The 21,567-nt window shown below is 43.4% G+C and overlaps 3 protein-coding genes and 1 long non-coding RNA gene across 5 annotated transcripts in view; 2 read left to right on the top strand and 2 right to left on the bottom strand.

The window, feature by feature from the left end:
• LOC308591623 (C-signal-like) overlaps positions 1-14,263 on the bottom strand; it is a 53,950-nt gene extending 39,687 nt beyond the window's left edge. The window contains exon 1 of the mRNA XM_081202442.1: positions 14,107-14,263. Within this exon, the coding sequence (XP_081058568.1) occupies positions 14,107-14,250 (144 nt within the window). The 5' untranslated portion in view covers positions 14,251-14,263. The remainder of the gene's footprint in view (positions 1-14,106) is intronic.
• Positions 175-8,842, top strand: LOC308591632 (C-signal-like). Of its 2 annotated transcripts, XM_081202465.1 has the most exons (7): positions 442-584; positions 759-892; positions 2,509-2,560; positions 4,211-4,401; positions 4,786-4,944; positions 6,342-6,452; positions 8,469-8,842. In XM_081202465.1, exons 2-7 carry the CDS (start codon positions 839-841, stop codon positions 8,577-8,579), a joined length of 678 nt encoding a protein of 225 aa, XP_081058591.1. In that variant the 5' UTR covers positions 442-584; positions 759-838; the 3' UTR covers positions 8,580-8,842. The 2 variants fall into 2 exon arrangements, with proteins under 2 accessions (XP_081058590.1, XP_081058591.1); XM_081202464.1 differs by lacking the exon at positions 759-892 and having other exon boundaries at positions 175-584.
• LOC308591631 (C-signal-like) lies at positions 13,081-19,519 on the top strand. Its single transcript, XM_081202463.1, has 6 exons — positions 13,081-13,498; positions 14,483-14,534; positions 15,535-15,722; positions 16,077-16,235; positions 17,698-17,808; positions 19,250-19,519. The coding sequence occupies exons 1-6, from the start codon at positions 13,352-13,354 to the stop codon at positions 19,367-19,369; spliced, it is 777 nt and encodes a 258-aa protein (XP_081058589.1). The 5' UTR covers positions 13,081-13,351; the 3' UTR covers positions 19,370-19,519.
• Positions 18,147-19,286, bottom strand: LOC308591640. The gene is made up of 2 exons (XR_014010209.1): positions 19,210-19,286; positions 18,147-19,070 (listed from the first exon to the last, which is right to left on the bottom strand). It is a non-coding gene; the product is annotated as an uncharacterized lncRNA (long non-coding RNA).
• Positions 19,520-21,567: the final 2,048 nt, after the last annotated feature.

The following is a 21,567-nucleotide window of genomic DNA, read 5'->3' on the forward strand; positions in this document are numbered from 1 at the left end:
AAGGCGGAGGCACTTGGTGTGTGGCATGATCCGCTCTGGCATCTGGGACTTTCAGGACAAAGTCACGGAGTCGTGATGGCTGCAGTGTTTCTGTGGTGATCCCGGCAAAATCAGGGCAGTTGGAGGGTATGGACCTGGGTGTCAGAATCGGCTATCCTTGGGTGCCACTGTGTTTTCTTAAATGACTGCTGTTTCTGCCCTGTCAGCTTCCCTTCCCCACCAGGCAACAAGACTTGTTAATCTGTTTCTGCCTGCTAGTGGCAAACCCCAGCTTCTTTCCTTTCTCCTCTGCATGAAGTAACTTGAACAACACTGGATTTTTGCCAAATGCAGAGCACACGCTGATAACAGCCTTGCTGGAGAAACTGAGGGCTGGAGTTAGCACCGGAGCTGAGCCAACAGAGGGATTGTCAGTTGAGCGCAGGCTGGGAAGAAAGATGGCTGTGCTGAATGCACGCAGTGTCCTGGTGACTGGGTCCAATCGGGGTATTGGCTTGGAGCTGGTGAGGCAGCTTGTTGGGAAAAGCAACCGGCCCGAATGGATCTTTGCCACCTGCCGGGACCCAGAGGGACCACGTGCCCAGGTGAGCCACAGGATGCACACTGGGATGAGTACAGAAATGAGGTTGGTGCCAGGACACTTGTGCCTCAGGCAAGTGCCCCAGGCAAGCTTGTTGCACTTCCCATTCCCAGGGTCTGACTGCTTAAACACAATTTAGTGGCCCCCTTGAGTGCTTTGACAACCCTTTCTTTTACAGAATTAGGGAAGAATGAGTAGGAAAGAGATTTGGTATTTCTCACCCCTTGATCTGAAGAACATTTAAAGGAAGAAGTGATTATGCTATTGAGGGTTGGCTATTACAAGAACAGCTCAGATTTTGAAACAAATAACGTGAGTTAAACATTACTAAATAGTCGCTTCAGTGAGGATTTTGTCTGTGTCAACGTGCTTACAATTGCAATGTTCATTCGTATGCAATTGGATTGGAAGAGTGTGGAAAAAGAGCCTTACAACTTGTCAAAGAGGTAACGTATCATTTAGCTTGCAGGTAGGTACTGTCTTCTTATAGTGGGGTGTGGGTTATGGATTCCAAGCCCCAAGATATGTCTGATCCCAAGGAAAGCCCCTGGGGTTAGGGGGTGGAGATCCACTCTCTGAAGGAGACTCAGGTAAGCTCTCAGAAATGCCTCCCTTTACCTCCCTTCCAGATATGCCCCCCTTGCTTCTCCACCTCTGTCACTTTCCCCTATTATGTAAAAGCCTCCCCCTTCAGGCAAGGCTGGTGGAAGTAAATCGGATACTGAGCCAGCACCCACCCTGCTTCCGTTGCCTAGGACAGAGACAGCAGTGCTGGCCCATCCCGTCCTTCAAAAGGAAGGTGCACAAGGCATGTCCCTTGTTGGTTCATAGCTTGTGCTTAGCCAAGTCTTTAATCTCTTATGTAACCCACCGATCTTTGCAACCTGTGACTAATCTGAAAATAAAAGCTAAAACCACAAGTTGCAGTTAATTGGGTGGGGAGAGGCAAGCAACACTTATGCAATCAAAATCAAAACCAGGACAAAAATTATTCAGTAGATCTTTGTTTGTGGAACACATAGAAAAAACAAGTACAGTGGTACCTCGGGTTACATACACTTCAGGTTACAGACTCTGCTAACCCAGAAATAGTACCTCGGGTTAAGAACTTTGCTTCAGGATGAGAACAGAAATTGTGCTCTGGTGGCGCGGCGGCAGCAGGAGGCCCCATTAGCTAAAGTGGTGCTTCAGGTTAAGAACAGTTTCAGGTTAAGAATGGACCTCCGGAACAAATTAAGTACTTAACCTGAGGTACCACTGTACTCAGTTTCCCTTGATTCTTTAATAAAATGTGGGTTTGCAGCCTAAGCCTGTGTATACAATATACCTTTAAAGCACCTTGAAGTTCTCCCCCCCAAAAAAAAAAATATTGGCACTGAATTTTGTAAAGGAGCTGAGAACTGTGGTTCTGTGAAGGGTAAACAACAGCGACCAGAATTCTTTGTTTGGTGCTTCAAATGTCTTTCAAGGGTATAGAGTGTTCACAGCCATGGCTTTAACACCACTTCCTTCTTGATTACCTAACCAAGGAGAGGTATTTCAAAAGCATATCTTGTAACCACCTCCACCTTTGTGGACAGCAGGATCTAGAATCAATCTAGGCTAAGGTTACCAGATTTTTTTCAATGAATCCAGGGACACTTTTCAACTTCCTGTTAAATAAATGGATTTTGTCAGGGGACTGATCTGTAAATCCTGGGACTGTCCCCGGGAAACGGGGACATCTGGTAACTTTAATCTAGACTGAAAACTGTTTGTTAAGAATGAGAATGAATTATTTCAGATTATGGGAAAACTACATTTTTGTGTTACGAATGGGTTAGTGTGTACACAGCCCAAATCATCTACTTTCTTCTCTCCAATTTTAAATATTCCCACCTCCAGGGCTTGATGTTGCATCCTAAATCTATGGTCTGTGCATCTTCCAGGTCTTGAAGGATTTGGCTGCCAAGCATCAGGGAGTGGAGATTATCCCACTGGGTATGTGTTTGCCCCCCACCAAATTGCCTTGCCCCCCCTCTTCCCACATTGCCAGAGACAAGCGCTGAGATTCAAAGTCATTTCACAAGACTACTTTCCTGCAGGATATGTTCTAAAAACAACTTAAATATATAAAAGTCAACTCCATTGTCAACAGTTGCTGAGAGGCATCCTCACACTGAGGATTCATCTCTTTTTCTTTAACTCTTTCATTTCCTTTCTGCCACATCAAATGATGAACCGCATGATGTGAGAAAGGGCCATTCTCCTCACGGACTGTAGGCAGAACCCCCAAACAGTCCGAGCACAATCCAGTTCAGCTCTAAATAGAGAGCAAAACTCAACATCATTGAGCCTTTCTATTTGCATTATAACTTTCAATTATATGACACACTATTCCATATCTAGGCACCTTTGTACTCCTGGAGATGACTCCACCTCTGATATTATGAGTAACTTGTAGGTGTTGCAATATTGACACAAATTGTTTTTATACTAGTTCAAAGAGTTTTGGGCCTCTGCCAGAAGACTGCACTTTAATCCTTCGTGGGAGTGTTGCTATTGGGTAGCTGTGCATTGCCTTTAGGCAGCTACAGCTACTGAAGAAAAAATACCGTATGTAAATAAAAATGCTATTTCATGCACCCCAGTCTCTGAGCAGTGAGAGATTCCAGGTGTTCCAGTGCTTTCCTGGGATTTGCTTTTTTTGGAATGAAGGTCAACTAAAACTGCAGTGCCTTTGGGATATACGGTTTTATTTTATCACACATATATACAACTTGAGCATAGGATGGATGGGCTCACAGTGTTAACACTCCACAGATCTGGCCTCCCCATTAGGTTTCCAGGAAGATTGTCAAGGCACATCTTTGGGTCCAGCCCAGAGCAAGGCAAGCCTCTGTCTCCAGCTTCCAGTATCAACCAAAACTCTCTCACACAGAGCTTCCCTTGGCCTATTGTTCTCCATCCATTACTGAATTGCAGCTGGCAGCCTTCTCAATGAAGAACCTTCCAGGCTGACTTTGCCTATCCTAGGCTCTCTATTGTTACTAAAGGTCAAGGGTGCCCAGCTGTGGTTTATTATGTTCATTATCTTTGAAAGTGCATGTAGTTCTTAAATCTTTTCCAACATGGGCTTCTTATATTTAACACAGGTAACTTGCACCTTATGTGTGCTTAACATGCACAATTTCAACTTTCTGTGATTGAAGGCCAGCTGGTTGAAATCACACAAATTAAATGCACAGAAGGCAGAGAGCTTAAAATCTCTTTTTGTGCAGGGTTTTCCCAGCATGGAAAGAGCTTTTAAGCTCTCAGACTTGCCTTCTGGGTGGAGGTTATACTGTTTAGTGTCCTGGCTCCAAATGTAAGGTTGCTTGCGCAGAGGCAGCTCCAAGGGTGTATATGTGTTTTTGTGTATACACATCATCCCTGGAATGTAACCCCTGCATAAAATGTGAGTTACCTGTATCTATTATCTTCCAGTTTCTGGCAATTAAATCTCAGGGGGTGGAAATGGAACAATATTTGATGCATATCAAATTCCAATTCTTCCTTCTAAATATTATCATAAGAAAAAGGCTTATAATGTGTTGATTTGTAGTGAGAGAAAAAGTTGGACTTATGAAATTCTTCTCTTTGCTGCTGAAGACACTTCTGAGCCCTCTAGTGTCAAGGATGCTGCAACCAGAGTCACTGAACGGCTTAAAGGGGTTGGGCTGACCCTTCTGATAAACAATGCTGGAATTGCAAGGATAAACTTAGTTATGGAAGCTGAGACACCGGAAGACATGTCTGAAGTGTACAAGACCAATGTGATTGGGCCCATGATGGTGAGCCAGGTAAGGCTACCGTGTTGTTCCTCCTTCACAGATATTTCTTGTCCTGTTGCAGATCCCTTAATGTTGGAGAAGTAGGTGGCCTGATGTCACTGCTTCCTGGTGATGAGGTGATCGGCAGCTGTGCCTTTTTCATGGAGAAAGGATATGGAACTAAGCTTGTAATAGCTGCATGAGAGAATAATATTTAACAGTGCAACCTTCGTGGTAATGGAGGTGATGGGGGAAGATTGAACCTGTTGAAGTAGGAGTTGTAGCTGTTATGTGCCCCCTTGGCTCAGTGCCCTGTGTGGGGGGAACTGCCTGCACTACCCTAAATCTGGCACTATGGCCAGTCTTCTCTACAGCATGTGCTGCTGTGTGCAATTCTTTTCTCTTCTTCTCCAGGCATTCCTGCCCTTGCTGAGGAAGGCATCTCTGGAAAGCCCCCAGAATGGGATGAGCTGCAGCAAAGCTGCCATTGTCAACATCTCTAGTGATGCTGGCTCCATCACAAATCTCTTCCTGTGGGAGAATGGACAAGTTGTCAATTACCGTTGCAGCAAGGTATCAACACATCACAGACAAGTAGTCAGTTTTGTGCAGTGTTCTTCAGCCTTGGGACTTCAAGTGCTGTTGGGCTTACAGTGCCCTCTGCAACACTAATATCCAGCAGGCCCCACCACCTCTTGCCTTCCATTGGATGTCATTGCGGCGCCTAACGTTCTGCACTCGGTGCAACTGAACTGGTCATGCTCCCCTAGATCCATCTTTGTCTCTGACAATTGAATAAGCAGGCTGAGGATTATAGGAGTTGTGGTCCAATAAAATCTGTGCATCCAATTTAAGGAACACTGGTTTAGTGGTCAGTTATCCAAGGGGCATGTTTCTTTTGCCTTGAAGGTGCTGGCCAGGTAATTATACATTTTTATATAAGTATTTATATATCTCCTGACCTTCATGACTACGGGCCAGTCTCCAGTTGGCTTTTTTTGGGGGGGGGGAGTTTCTCAAGAACCAAGAGGCTAGACAACCTCAGAGACTCATGGATGAACATTATTATCTGGCCCATTTTTGGCCCATTTTGGGACACTGCTTTGGCTTTCCTGGCTGACTATCTTAGCAGGGTGACTGACAGAGTGACTATTTTGATGCTTCTGGATATTTCTGTGTTTTTTATGATATTGTTGGTATTTTGCTTAAAAGACAAATAAGTTAAGGTATAATCATAAAAAGTGAATTCCCTGGATCACTAGATCCAGGTTTGGGGCAAGTACTCTTTGGTGAGAGAACCCCAGCATGGATTTAAAATAACAAAATATGCAGTAACGTAAAGCAGGGAAATATAGGTTGTTAGACCTTTAAAATACCCCCTTCTAAGTGGCTTCCAAAGTTCCCCACTTCCTTTAGCATAGAAAAGACCAAACATTTGGTAAGTTAAAAATGGTTTACTTATAACCTCTTCAAAGGTCAGATTCATACAGCAGTAACAACACACAGGAAGTGAGAATTAGGTTCCTAAGTGGTGAGAGTTTCTAAATTATTTGTATAGAAACACAAAAGGTGGCTTGCTTAAGCCACGCAGTCTGAGCTTGGAGCATCCAGCTTAGACCTCCTGACTAGTAGGTGGAATGGGGGAAAGTGGGAGAACAAAGAGCTTGATAACCCTTCCTCCCAAGGACTGACCTAGCTAAGCCTGGCAGGACAAGTTTCCTAATCTAGGGAAGGTCATAGCTGGTAAACCCACTGTAGATGGAAAGCGGTACAACTAGCCACAGAAACCACCTGTGTCTTTCGTGAAGGACTACATTGCAAAATCTACAGAAGTGCAGCATTTCAGTTGAATATTGGTTTGGGAAATGGAAATAAGATTGGTTCAAATTAAAATACAAAAGGGGGGGGAATTATCCCCCATCCTTAGCTGTATCATTCAGCTACATGCTTCTGGTATGTCTCATTCTTAGGCTGCTCTGAATATGCTGACGCGGTGCCAGTCCCTGGGATATGCTAATGACAAAATCCTGTGCATTGCACTGCATCCTGGGTTTGTGCATACAGACATGACAGGTGGAGGGGTAAGTTATTTGTGTCAGAATCAGATCACCATACAAAGAGCATTGCAATTATCTAACTCGTTTGACCTACATTGAAATAAGGGTCAGGATGGATAATGAGTTTATTAACTTGTTTGTAGTTTCAAAAGAATTTTAAAAGACATTCTCTAGTAATATTAGAATAAAATTAAAAATAAGAAAGCCTTTGGTCTGATGATCCAATCCAGCAAGAAAATAGTCACACACACTGGTGGGCTACAATCCAGCATTGTGTTAGGAATGCTTAAGCCATTTAAAAATTCAACTCTCTGCTGAATTGTGGCTGGATCCACAACTCTGACCAGAAAGATGCCCCCGACAAGTCAAGAATCAGTCTATAGACTCAGCTACATTCATCACAATAATGTGATTTGAATGTGTTTTAAACATGCAACATCAGATGGTGCCAGAGAGTGAGAATTGTTTAACTCTCATTGGATTTTTTTTCTTTTGGTGAAAACAATCTAATTTCTGACTCATTTACAGTGTTGGATTCCTGTGTTTAAAAGGGATGCGGGTGGAAAAGGGTGGCGCTGTGGGTTAAACCACAGAGCCTAGGACTTGCCGATCAGAAGGTTGGAGGTTCGAATCCCCGTGACGGGGTGAGCTCCCGTTGCTCGGTCCCTGCTCCTGCCCACCTAGCAGTTCAAAAGCACGTCAAAGTGCAAGTAGATAAATAGGTACCGCTCCGGCGGGAAGGTAAACGGTGTTTCCGTGCATTGCTCTGGTTCGCCAGAAGTGGCTTAGTCATGCTGGTCACATGACCTGGAAGCTGTACACCGGCTCCCTCAGCCAATAAAGCGAGATGAGCACCGCAACCCCAGAGTCGGCCATGACTGGACCTAATGGTCAGGGGTCCCTTTACCCTTTACCTTTACTTTATTCCTGTGTTTAAATCCACCCTGTGAAGGTAATGCCAATTCCCTACTATTTATTTCCAGAGCTAATTGTCTGGACAAGGGCTATTGTGGCTGATAGCAACTGACAAGCGTTAAAAGCATACAGTGTTTCCTGACTATCATCATTTTGTGGGAAGGATTCAAGCACATCCCAGAACTCTTAGTTCTGATTAACTAAAGCGAATTAAAGGGTTCTGTTGTTCTTGTGAAACATAATCACTTAAAAAAAAAAAGAATCTGAATGTTTGTGGTTTGGAAAGTGATGGGGAGGTGTATTCAAAAGTGTGTGATGAATGAATGAATAACTGTTGAGAAGACATCTGCAAAGGAACAATATTACCAAGCTGAAGGGTTGGGCTTTGGTTTCAAAGTACAGAAAGTACAAAAGGCCATTTGATTTAGCATTTGTTTTTCAAGGTAGTTATTGACAGAAGAAAGTCTAGCCTGGTCTTGCTCAGAACTAAGTTCCCATTGCATTCAATGGGGCTTACTCCTAGGTAAATGGGGTTAGTGATTGCAACCTGATTAGCTGGAGTGGGGATATTAGAAGTGCATTAAGAGGAGGGGAAGAAGACAAGGCAAGTATGACAGATCTACTTAGGAGTATGCTCAAGTGAACACTATGGGAGCTGACTTTTGAGTAAAATAGTAAGGAAGGGAAGGGAAAAGAAAATTTCTAGTTGACTTCTAGAAGCCTTTGGTGTTGTTGTGAAATGCTTGTGGAGCTAAAGGTGGTATGTGTGGTTCTTCCTCTCCTCATTTAATCCCCACAATAACCTGTGACGTAGGTTAGGTTGAGACACAATGAGTGGTCTAGTGATCTTCATGGCCAAGTGGGGATTTGAACCCTGATCTCCCAGGTCCTAGCCTGACACTCTCACCATTGCACCACAATGGGTCATTAATGTCTTATTGGATCACCCTTATCCACAGATATAGAGAGCAGTCGTCCAGAATGCTTCTCTGTTTGTGTTTGATGGACGGTGCGTGAATGTTGTCCCCTGTACTCTCAGTTGATGTTACTTATGTTTTTTGACACTCTTTTTTCTTTTCTTTTCTTTTACTCACAAGTCCCTGTGTCACTGTTCTTTCTTTCCAGTTACTCACAGTGAATGAGAGTGTGCAAAGCATCCTGAAGACCCTTTCCCATCTCTCGGAGAAAGACACTGGGACTTTTGTGAATTGGCAGGGGGATGTACTTCCTTGGTAAACCCAAGATATTTAGCTGCCTGATGTGGAGTAGCAAAGTGCCTTAGGGTGCACAGCCCCAAAGCGGATCACATTATTTTGACACCAGAGGCAGAAACACCCACAAGCTCCTCTCTGTCTCCCCCAGAAGTAAAAATGCAACAATAATAATATCTTTTGCTTTTGTAGTTATATCAAGTTGTTGTTGGGGATTGGTTATTATCTGGAATGCTTGCATGGGCAGGTTATAAATAATAAAATTATTATTATCATCATCATGCCAAATTGTTGTGAAGTTATCCTTTTGTTTCTGATCTGTTAACAATAATAATTTATTCATTAGTTTTTCCAATAGAATGATATCCCACACACTTTGTACCAGTCGTCTACATTTCCCCCCAGAGAGATTTTTCCAATGTCTAGTTGTAATAAGAGTAAATTCTACACAAATTCAGTGGGGAGTCCCTAAAGTGTTTGGATGACACCTTGGGTTACAGATGCTTCAGGTTACAGACGCTTCAGGTTACAGACTCCACTAACCCAGAAATAGTACCTTGAGTTAAGAACTTTGCTTCAGGATGAGAACAGAAATCGGGTGGTGGCGCAGCAGCAGCGGGAGACCCCGTTAGCTAAAGTGGTACCTCAGGTTAAGAACAGTTTCAGGTTAAGAATGGACCTCCAGAATGAATTAAGTTCTTAACCCGAGGTACCACTGTATGCCTTTTTCCAGAAAGTCCTGCAGCCAAGCTGGGGTTAAATCTATTGCTCTGACTTCCTTTGGACCACCATCAGCGAGGCTGAGAGGGGATCTTGTCATCTGGGCAGCCCAGAACCTCCATACACACTGCCCAAGTTTGCACCCTGAGGTCCCTTGGGCAGTAGGGAAGGGAGACAGAGGCGGGGTGCAGCAGGTGTTGGGGGATCTCAGGGTGTCATGCAGGGTATGTAGGGTGGCAGGGGAGCTGACACTTTCTGTCCCTCAACAACTTTGACTGATCTCCTTAAAAAAGCTCAAGAACTTTGGTCCCCTAAAAATCCCAACTCTGTCCCACATGTTAGGGGGGGTTGAAAGCCACTGCTGGCCTGGACGCTGCTGACTTCACCCCCGGAAGTGCGCTCGATTGTCTCTCAAGACAAAAAGATGCCAACAACAACAAGTTTGTTGGATAATTCGCCGCAAAATTTGGAGAAGGGCAAATGAGCAAGAACTGTGAATTAGACCATTTATTCCCCATCCCTACCTAGCAACACACTTGAGGACAACCTAGCTTAGCAGGTGTAGGCAAGGTAGTTTAGTGGGCCCAGGGCGAATGGCAGGACTGCTGCCATCAACCCACCCACAGCATGTGCCACTTTAAGTGGCTGCCTCATCATGTCTAGTGTTAAGTCCAGCCCTGGATGTATCCCTCAGCAGATTACCGTATTTTTCGCTCTATCACGCATCTGACCGTAACACGCGCATAGTTTTTAGAGGAGGAAAACAAGGAAAAAATATTCTAAACAAAACAGTGGATGTATGATTTTTATGGTTCATGCTGTGGCCACAGACATGTGATCTGACAGTGAGTTTGGGGTAGCCCAATGCAAAAATCCTGAGGATCCATGTGGATCCATGCTTTGTAACCACGGTTTTGCGCCATTGCGGCTCCATGAAACAGTGGGTGCGTGTGTGTTTTTTGGTGCAGGCTGTAGCCATGGAAATGCTATGTGATCTGATGGTGAATTTGGGGTGACCCAGTGCAAAAATCCTGAGGATCCATGTGGATCCGTGCTTTGTAACCACGTTTTAAGTGGGGAGGGAAGGAAAAGAACTCAAGGGACAAGGAGCACGCGTGGGGTGTGTGTGGAGAAGGAGCTTTTCGGAGAGCTGAGCAGGGAGGAGGGAGGAAAAGAGCACTGTTGCTTTAAAGGTATACTTAAGGTATTTGCCCTGTGCCTGGGTTTTTTTTCCATTTAACAGTTTGCAGCCTTTTCCTTCCGCTCCTTGTTTTGAGGCAGAATAGATTTGAGCAAGTGAAGAGGACTTGGACTGCAGGGGATTTGCCATTAGCTGTGTAAAAGCGCTCCTCCTTGCAGCCTGAATGATAAGCAGCCACCAGCAGCAATATAATGGAGCACAAAAAAGCGGTAGGGGCACTAGGACCCAGACAATGCTCAAATCTATCCTGCCTGAAAACAAGCTGCTCCTCCCAGCGGATCAGCTGAGACGCAGGGGATTTGCGAAGTTCTCCCCTCTCCCTCATGCCCTCCCCAGCCTTTTTTTTTACTTCCTGGTTTTCACTGCACTGGCTCAGAGCTCAAGGTTGGTTTTATTTTGCTGCTGGTTGCTTAAATTTTATCTTTCCTGCTGTCCCTCTGCAGCCTCATTGCTCTGTTTAGAGAGCGCGCGGACTTTTGCTAGCGTCTGTCCCTCCTCCCGTGTAAGCGGCTGCTGCCGGCTTTGCTGCCATGGCTCTCCTTCCCTCCCTCCTTCCCGGCTCCAGGTCGCTTTAAAGCAAGCAAAGTGAGAGCCTCGTAGAGCGTGTAAGCGGCTCCCGCTTTGCTTGACTGATGGCAGCCATGGCTCCGATCCGTGCATTCGCTCCGTAACACGCACAGGCATTTTTCCTTACTTTCTAGGAGCAAAAAAGTGTGTGTTTTGGAGCAAAAATTACGGTATTTCTTTATTCAATACATATTTTAAGGCTGTCTTTTAAAGGTTGTTCATTATATCTCGTATCGGCAGCATGAAAAGTGTGTTATTCCATGCTGTCAAAATGTAAATAATATGGAATTATCTCATCACTGCCAGCATGTACTGTATATAATTTCTGTTGCTTATCCCAAGCTGCAGGTGTGACCAGTAGACTGGGGAAAACCAACCCTGTCCAGCTGTACTGCCACCACCTTTGTAGTTCCCCAGTCCTAAACCAGGGGGAACTTAGGTTGTTCTGGACAAGACAAGACAAGACAAGAAAGACAAGAGCGAAACAGTTCACTCACTGTCTTTTGAGCCCCAAGCCACAAAGGAGTCAGTAGTGTGCAACCTAGAAGCCAAGGTACCAGATTCAGAGCTTACATCAAGAAGTCACACAAGGAATAAATGGAACACTTTATTAAGGAGGTTACAAACATAGAATAAGAACTCTTTATCAATAAAATACAGTTAAGAATGTCCAATATAAATATATATTTGGAAAGCCAAGTACAAAACAAAGTAAGAAAGGTAGCTTGCCTCTTCCTAATACTTACAATCAGAATCACAGACTCCACAAGCAAGCTGTTTCCAGGTACACGTGGTTCTTGCAATGCATGATTCTTCATCTGAGCAGGGCCATTAGACCCATGTCAGAGACAGGTTTATATACAAAAAGGCCTGCATACAGAGGGGTGGATTTTCCTTCAAATCTGGCCAAGCAATGGAATCTTCTCTCAGCAAAAAATGACAAAAACTACAATATTCATGTCACAGTTGGCTGTGGTGGAATTTAGGGAAGTATGTCCTCATTACCATTTATTTCAATGCAAAGGAAATGCAATGCAAATGGAGAAAAAGTGTCATCCCCTGTGTATTGTTTGTGAAGTGAAAACTACAGTGATTACAGCTCAGATTTGCGGAAATGATTTCCTTTCCAGACATGAGACAAATAAGCAAATATTGGCCAATTTCCACTCCCATTTCCATTTCCATCATAATTATTCAATATCCTGTCTCATACTGTACATTTTAAAGCACCTTAGATGTGATGGTTAAAGAGAACTCCAGGAACCGCTTTATGATAAGTTGCCTATTCTAAAAGGGTTAGCTGGGCACAACAAGAGGAGCCACCTCTTTTCATCTGTTGGGTTGCAGATCCTTCCTTGCATTGTTTAGTCTGTAATCAGCAGGTTAGGCACTGCTTTCCTTTTGAGTGAAGACAGAGGCAAAGTAGGTGTTGAGCAGTTCCGCCTTCTCTCTGTCATCCAAAGCATTTCTCCATCTTCTCCATGCAGAGGACATACTACTTGCTTGTTCTTCTTCTTGCTTCAAACATAGCTGAAGAAACCTCTTTTTAAAAATTAATTTTAACCTATCTTGCAAGCCTGGGATCATTATGAGCTTTGGCCTGCCTGACATTTACCCTGCAACTGTTGGCTAATCGTGTATACTCCTCCTTCATGATTTCTGCTTTCTTCCATTTCTTATACAAGCCCTTCTTAAATCTTAGCTTATCTGCAAGCTCTGTATGCAGCCACATTGGTTTCTTTACATGCCTCCCACTTTTCTTTCTTATTGTCTGCAATATTTCACCCATCCATCTGGGATTCCCTTCTCTCTGAGTATTTCTGACCGTGGGATCTCACTTAAGCTTTTTGAAATCAGCCTTCTTAAAGTCCAGAGTGCATGTCTGACTGCACTCTTGTCTTTTTGTACCTGGTCTGTTGCCAGTTTGTCAGACACAGGATCTGAGCAGAGTCAGGGGGCAAGCACTTTATGTAACCTTTTGGGGGAGGACTTGAGTGCTTAAAATATCCATCCTTGGGTGCCACTGAGCTTTCTTAGTCAGACACAGGAAGATGAGAACTTCTAAATTCAGTCTGCCAACTTCCCTCCCCCATTTATCCTGTTTCCTTCTATTACTGTGAGACTCAATAAAAACCAGTCTGCCAGGTGGGAACTTGGCAAGTTACTGGGCTGTTGCCAAATGCAGAACACGAGCTGACAGAAGAACAAGCAGCTTATGTAAGCCTTGCTAGATAGGTTGAGAGCTACATTTGGTGCTGTGGTTGGGCTGACAAAGGGATTACTCTGTTCAGCGTAGGCTGGGAAGAGAGATGGCTGCGCTGAATGCACGGAGAGTCCTGGTGACTGGGTCCAATCGGGGCATTGGCTTGGAGCTGGTTAGGCAACTGGTGCGGAAAAACAACTGTCCAGAACAGATCTTTGCCACCTGCCGGAATCCAGATGGACCACTTGCCCAGGTGAGCCCCAGGCTGTGCACTGGGATGAGCATAGAAACAAGGGGATTCCCCATGATGTCCAGAAGATAGTGCCAAGGGCAAGGCTTTTTATATTTTCCATTCTTACAGTGAGGATGGTACCTTAAGTACAGGTTTACTTAAGCACAGATTAGTATCCCCTTTTTACACACACACACCCTTTTCTTTGCAGAATTAAGAGAGGAGTTGGAGTGGAAATGATTGATTCCTTTCACCCAGTGATTTGAAGAGCATTTAACAGAATTGTCTCAATGGGTGTTGGAAATTACAAAAATAACTCAGATTAAACATTCCGAAATACATACCATATGATGAATATCACTAAATAATCAAACACATTAACTTCATTGTCTGTGTCAAATTGCTTAGAACTGCAATATTTCATCTTATTAAATTATGAATGGGTGGGTGCGAGGTCTAAAGTATCCCCTCAGCATTTCCTTGTATAAATCATAGAATTGTACAGCTGGAAGCAACCATGAGGGTCCTCTAGTTCAACCCCCTCCAATGCAGGAATCTCAACTAAAACATGCTGACAGATGGCTATCCAACCTCTGCTTAAAAACCACAAATGAAGAAAAATCCACCACCTTCTGAAGGAGTCCATTCCACTGTAGAACAGCTCTCACCATCTTCGTGATGTTTAGTTGGAATCTCATTTCTTGTAACTTGAATCCATTGGTTTGGGTCCTACCCTCCGGAGCAAAAGAAAACAAGATTGCTCCATCTTCCATATAGTTTATGTGACCTTAAACCCACCCAAGGACTTGCCACTCAGAGTAGATCTCTTTATAAAGCACAAGTTTAAGCTGACATACTTTCTGCAGGGCACTTTTGCAAATGCTCTCCATGCTGAAAACCAAAACCAGATGGGACTTGATCTTTTCCATTCCTATCCCATTTCAAATAGTTCAGACTTCAGGACTTGCTGTTCCATCCTAAGTCTGTACTCCCTGTATCTTTCAGGACTTGAAGAATTTGGCTGCCAAGCACCAGGGAGTGGAAATCATCCCACTAGGTATGTGTTTGTCACCCCCTCCTCAAATTCACTTTTCCCACAGTGATATGAACAACAGTTGATATTCAAGGTCATTTCAAAATATTACTTTTTAGCAAATAAAAAGTGCATTCCCTATTTTTGTTGTTTTGTTAGATTTGTTTAAGGTTTTATTGAATTATAAAAGAAAAAGAATATAACAAATAAATCCAAGTACTCTGTCATATTACAGAACCACTTATCAAGCTTTAACAGCTGAACAAGATCAACAGAGGAACACAATTTTTGTAAATCATAATTTTGTGGTCTAAATTCATGCATTGGTACAGGCAAAGAACATTGCAGGTCATTTGGAGTAGTGTAAGTGATAAATTACGCATAAGGAAGTTTCACTGAGTTCAATGGAGCTTACATCCAAGTAAAGTAACTTAGATACAAGTTAGATTGATTAGTGATAGATTTGAAAATAGTTTCTGAGGTCCTTCTCCAAGGGTCTTCTGCTGGTTCCCTCATTGTGAGAAGCGAAGTTACATGGAACCAGGCAGAGGGCCTTCTCAGTAGTGGCGTCCTCCCTGTGGAACACACTCTCTTAAGATGTCAAGGAGATAAAGAATTACATAACTTTTAGAAGACCTCTGAAGGTAGCCCTGTATCAGGAAGTTTTTAATGTTTAATGTTTTATTATGTTTCAGTATATGCTGTAAGCTGCCCAGAGTGGCTGAGGAAACCCAACCAGATGGGTGGAGAATAATAATAATAATAAAAAATAATAATATGCAAATCACTGACTGATATCGTATCAAAACATCTACAGGACTCTGACCAATGAAGAGACAATAACTATAGGAAAAGTTATAGATGGACTTTGTTTAATTCTCAAGAACCAAATATGAGATGTACATAAGTATTATAGAGAAGATCTTTTCTTCTAAATATTATCAACACAAAAAGGCTTCTGTTGATCTGTGACAAGAAGAGAAGGATCTTACCTAAAAATGGGATTTATTCTTTGCTGCTGTAGATACTTGTGACCCATCCAGTATCGAGGCTGCAGCAACTAAAGTCACCAAGCGGCTGAAAGGAGCTGGGCTGAATCTTCTGATTAACAATGCTGGGATTTTAAAGCTAAGCTCTCTTGAGACAGAGACACCAGAGAACATGTCTGAGGTGTACCAAACCAATGTGATTGGCCCCATGATGATGAGCCAGGTAAGGCCATCCTATTGTACCTTCTTCACAGAACCTTCTGGCCAGGTTGCAGGGCCCCTAATGTTTCGAAACTGTACTGTTTTCATAGAGAAAGGATGCAGAACAGAACTTTAACAGCTTCATGAGAAACTGACATTAAAAGTGCATCCTTTGGGCTTGTGGAGATCATAGGGGAAGGTTGTACATGTTGCAGTTCCCTTCTGGACGAACCATGAGAGAACTCTGGTATACCACCAGCAAGTAACTGCTGGGCTCACGGTTTCACTCACACGCTGAACTTTGAACTGGTGACAAGATGCCCAGTCTCTACATGAAGAATGCAACTGTGTGCAATTCTTTTCTCTCCTTCTCCAGGCATTCCTGCCCTTGCTGAGGAAGGCATCTCAGGAAAGCCCCCAGAATGGGATGAGCTGCAGCAAAGCTGCCATTGTCAACATGTCCAGTGAAGGTGGCTCTATCACAACTGTCTACATGTGGCATTTGGCACACGTGGTCAATTACCGTTGCAGCAAGGTGTGGACACAGAAGTACTGCAAGTTAGAAGCTAGAAATTGATTTTTCTGTTAATTTCACCTGATGGTGTTGACAATAGTCTTAAAATAATGCAGTCCACAATATGCCTCCCTGATCCTTGCCTATCTTGCTAAGTAAATATCTGGCCATAGGAGGGATCCAGCCCCCACTACGGAGGTCCTGGGAGCCTAGAATAGATGTCTGACAACTGCCCCCGCTCACGTGAGCACCTGAGATGTGATCAAACAAAATTATTTATTTAAATTAAGCAACAATGGCAGAAACAGGAAGACTATGGTACTCTCAACATGAAAATCTTCCTACATCCCCTCATTGTCTAGAGGTGGCAATGAATGTATTCGGCTTCACTCACAATTAACCCAAAGAGTCAAACTATTAGCTGGTTTCGTTCCTTGCTCCACAGAAATGTAAAAAAGAAAGTGCATTAAAATACATTAGCCAGTAGATGGCAGCAAAAAGGCTTCCCTAGGTTCCTGCAGCATTATCAATAAGAACAGCAAACCAAGATCCACGCTATTAGAAACCATCCATGGTTGTAAATGGCGTTCAAAACAAAACAAAACAAAACAAAACAAAACAAAACAGGAACTCACTTGGAATTCAGTCAGAAAGAATGAGCCAACTTATTACTGATTTCTGCCAATAGAAATTACAGCATAGAATCTCTACTGCAAAGCTTATGTCATTCATTCATTCATTCATTCATTCATTCATTCAAAGAAAACAATATAGTTTCCAAAAACAAAACAACAAAATTAGAAAATACAATATCAATGTTAAGATTTAAACAAAAAATAAAAACAACCTGTTAATAGTGAGAGAATTAAAACATATCTCAGTAATACAGAAGCCTCCTTTTTAAACTCATACCATCCTGTGGCACTGGGTTGCATTCTAGGAATGGACGAATCTTTCCATGTCGGCTTTTCTCATTCTTTCATCTTTTTTCAGTTTCCCCCATTTAATAATAATAATTATTATAATTATTTATTTATACCCCGCCCATCTGGCTGGGTCTCCCTAGCCACTCTGGGTGGCTTCCAACAGTGGTCTGTTAAACATTAAAAGCTTCCCTAAACAGGGCTGCCTTCAGATGTCTTCTAATTTCCCATCAGTTTGTGATTTTTAATATGCATTTTTGTGTACGACTTCCCAAGCAATCCCACCTAATATAACACACTTTTATACATTATTTTCACCACCAAAAGCATTCTTGTATGCATTCTCCCTAATATATGCTTTATGGTACTCATGCTTTAATTGGACAACTGCATCACAAAATTCAGAGAATCACAAATGTCAAAGGATTCCTGCATTTCAGTTTAAATATTGGTTCAGGAAATCAGATAGGTTCACATTAAAATGGAGAATGGGGGCAAAATTCTCACCAATCCTTAGCTGCATCTTTCAGCCCCTTGCTTCTGATATGTCTCTTTCCTAGGCTGCTCTGAACATGCTTACACGGTGCCAGTCCCTGGGATTTGACAAAGATGAAATCTTGTGCATTGCGTTGCATCCTGGGTTTGTGCAGACAGATATGGGAAGTTCAGTGGTAAGTGATTTGTGGAGGAATCTGAACTCTGTGCATATATACTGTATTTACCGTATTTTTTGCACCATAACACTCACTTTTTTCCTCCTAGAAAGTAAGGGGAAATGTCTGTGCGTGTTATGGAGGAAATGCCTACGGGTGGCATGCCTACGGATTTTCCTCCTCTAAAAACTACGTGCGTGTTATGGTCGGGTGCGTGTTATAGAGCGAAAAATACGGTAACTTATTTGGCCTTACATTGAAGTAAGAATCAAGGTGTATAATTAGTTTCAAAATCAGCAAGGAAGACATGAATGGCAATAACCCCCCTCCCTCTAGTGCTTCAAAAGAATATTAAAAAAAAAAAAGTTGAAGAAAGCCATTGGACCAATGGTCTACTCCAGGAAGAAAATAGAGTGGCTACACACTGGCTACAATCCAATATGTTATTAGGTGTGCTTAAATTCAAACTCCAGGTCTCTGCTGAATTCTGGCTGGATACCCAAGCATCGTAGAAGGATACTCCAGGTAACTTAAGGTTTGCAGTGCTCTACCACTATCTGCAGATGTTGCTCCCTGGGCAAGGAGTTTATTCTCTTAGTTGTTGCGGGTGATAGCTATTGCTAGATGGATAAGCCTTGTCCATAAAAACTAGTGGCTATCAAAACATCCTTTGCCACTGAATAACTATGTTACACTACATTCTGCTTTATAGATGCCTCCAGAAAATCAGCAGGGAAGACATGAGGGGCAATAGCCTTCTCTTTCTGTTCCCCTCCCTGCAAGCAACTGACATTCAGGTTAAATTGCCTCTGGACATTGTCACATGCGTAATCATAGACATGTTGTTGTTGTTGTTTAGTTGTTTAGTCGTGTCCAACTCTTCGTGACCCCATGGACCAGAGTACGCCAGGCACCCCTGTCCTCCACCGCCTCCCGCAGCTTGGTCAAACTCATGCTGGTAGCCTCGAGAACACTGTCCAACCATCTTGTCCTCTGTCATCCCCTTCTCCTTGTGCCCTCAATCTTTCCCAACATCAGGGTCTTTTCCAGGGAGTCTTCTCTTCTCATGAGGTGGCCAAAGTATTGGAGCCTCAGCTTCAGGATCTGTCCTTCCAGTGAGCACAGGGCTGATTTCCTTCAGAATGGATAGGTTTGATCTTCTTGCAGTCCATGGGACTCCAGCACCATAATTCAAAAGCATCAATTCTTCGGCAATCAGCCTTCTTTATGGTCCAGCTCTCACTTCCAATCATAAACATATCTCCCATGAATTTGGCTCCCTGGGGAAAGAAAATCAGCTGCTAGGGGGACAAAGAAAATGGAACAAGAATTCTACCTGTCCCCTAGGAGACCTTGGTGCCAGATTTTGTGATGATGATACACGTGCTGTTTGTCACTCTTTTTTAAAAATATACTCACAAGTCCTTGTGTCACTCTAGTCTGTTCTTTTTTCCCCCAGGGACAAGCTCCACTGACACTGGATGAGAGTGTGCAAGCAATCCTGAAGACCCTTTCCCGTCTCTCTGAGAAAGACAATGGCACTTTTGTGAACTGGGAGGGAAACACCCTTCCTTGGTGAGCCCAAGATATTTTGCTGCCTGAAATGGAGCAGCCAGGTGAACAGTCCCTGAACTGGGTCAAGTTATTTTTGGCACCAGAAACAGAAAATCTGACCTCTCCTCCTGCCTGGAAGAACAAAAGCAATAAAAATAAATTACATAACTAACAATCTGCTGCCCTTTCATGACACCCCAAATCAATTGCCTGAGATGACCACCCCACTCAACCTAACTGCCTGCTTTTTTACGTAGTAGGGATGATGCAGAAATTAAATTCATTTCACATTTAAAGCCAAATCTATCTAAAACCTTATGAAACAATGTGAGAATGGAAACACAGCCATCCTTCAACATTTGCACTTATATGTATTTTGTGATGCTGTTCTTCAAAGCAGTTTACAAAAATGCATATACACCTACATACATATACACATAACAGTGCATATATTGTGAAGGTAACATACAAAAATGTATATATTAGTCAAAACGCAGCTTAACCCACCCCACAAAGTTGTTGTGTGAATAACCTAGGGAAAAGGAGGCCCACAAATGCCACCTTGAGCCCACCTTGAACCCCTTGGTGAAAGGTTGGGATGTGTGTAAATGTAACACTGAAAAATAACGAATACTAACAACAACAACAACAACAACAATAATGCATCTCTTCTATCTGTCTGTCAGTTTTTAGAGGAGGAAAATCCGTAGGCATGCCACCCGTAGGCATTTCCTCCATAACACACACAGACATTTTCCCTTACTTTCTAGGAGGAAAAAAGTGAGTGTAATGGTGCAAAAAATACGGTAAGTACTTAACCTGAGGTACCACTGTATTACCTAGCTTTGGGTTGTCTTGCTCTTGCTCTTTGGGGGGGGGGGTGACTCAGGGCCATTTCACACACTGCACTGATCAGGTCAGGGCTCCTTGACACGCATACCTGTTTTAAAACATTTTATTTTAAAACATTTTAAAGCAGAGGTGAGGAACCTATCTAGCTCCATGAGTCAGATCCTTATCAGGATTGGTGTGACAGGCTGAATTTCACAGGTGGCTGGCCACCTGTCAATCACCTTTGTGATCAGAAAGGGGTTTTCATCAAATCCTGCTTAATGCAGCAGCATTTAACACCCCCAATCATCAGCTCACGAGTGGGGGGAATTAAATCCTACTGCATTGGTTGCACACACCAGTATCCTGCCAATGCAGCTAGTGCCAAGTCTCTGAGGGACTTGGTTAACCTTTGTCAAACGTGCTCTGGCCCAGGGGTGAGAAACCTTTGGCTCTAGTGCCTACATCTGATGTGCAAATGACAGTGGGGATGGAGGGAAGCAAAAACTGCCCTTCACCGACTGACTTCTTCCAACTCCTTTCATTCTTTTCTTTTTATAATGCATTTTCATACTGCCTTTCTTCAAAACCACAATTTTAAAATATTAACACAAATTAACAGTACAAAATATTCTCAGGTCTACTTCAGGAGCTGCCAGTACCAGCTTTGTGGCCTGGACTTCTCCACCTCTGTCTTCCCTTGGGACACACAGGTCTTAAGGAGCCCCAGGGACGATGGTCTTAAGTAACCATGACTGGTCCTAGACATTTTACTGCTGGCACTGAAAAACTAAATGACTCCCCTCCCTTCCATTCCAAATACAGAAGCTGACTGTGTTGGCAACTGAATCTTACTTCAGCACTGGGGATGGGACAGCATCTTCCACTGCATCTGAAGGCAGCCAAACACAGTGAGGTTAAGCTGGAAGTTGGAAGCCAGTTTGGCATCCCTACAAGCAGGTCTGTGCAGAGCTTGTCTGAAGCCCTAGTCTGATGCTACACACTAGTATGCTGTAACACAGGTCCAGATTTTACTATCAAAGACTTGCAGTGCGTACGGACAGGCATTTCGCCCATGGTCGTTTCACCCATTAAGTCCCTGGTTGTTTGAGGGGCACATTCTTGACATGACAGTGTAAGTCCAGCAGGCCCTAGCGGGGGGCCCCATCCAAATTATCCCTCCAAGGCTTGGGCCAAGCATACCTAGCTGCCTCCCACCCCTCTTCATGGGCCTGCCTCCAAAGTCAGCCTGTCCAGACTGCATCACTTCCTGGTTTCTGATTTGATCACGGAATGCCCCTTTTCCTTAGGATGTCCCTATTTTCATTGGAGAAAGGTTGGAGGGTATAGTTATCCAACCCTCGAGCCATCTGAAGGCATTCTATACAGTAT

Source organism: Podarcis bocagei (assembly GCF_964188305.1).
Source record: "Podarcis bocagei genome assembly, chromosome: 7".
Taxonomy (NCBI): Eukaryota; Metazoa; Chordata; class Lepidosauria; order Squamata; family Lacertidae; genus Podarcis; species Podarcis bocagei.

Bases quoted from the DNA above. Each gene is read 5' to 3' on its own strand.
- LOC308591632 (XM_081202464.1), top strand. From the start codon at position 438: ATGGCTGTGCTGAATGCACGCAGTGTCCTGGTGACTGGGTCCAATCGG. The intron at 585-2,508 runs GTGAGCCACAGG...TGCATCTTCCAG, and splicing joins CAGAGGGACCACGTGCCCAG to GTCTTGAAGGATTTGGCTGC. The intron at 2,561-4,210 runs GTATGTGTTTGC...TTGCTGCTGAAG, and splicing joins AGTGGAGATTATCCCACTGG to ACACTTCTGAGCCCTCTAGT.
- LOC308591631 (XM_081202463.1), top strand. From the start codon at position 13,352: ATGGCTGCGCTGAATGCACGGAGAGTCCTGGTGACTGGGTCCAATCGG. The intron at 16,236-17,697 runs GTGTGGACACAG...TCTCTTTCCTAG, and splicing joins TCAATTACCGTTGCAGCAAG to GCTGCTCTGAACATGCTTAC. The intron at 17,809-19,249 runs GTAAGTGATTTG...TTTTTCCCCCAG, and splicing joins CAGATATGGGAAGTTCAGTG to GGACAAGCTCCACTGACACT.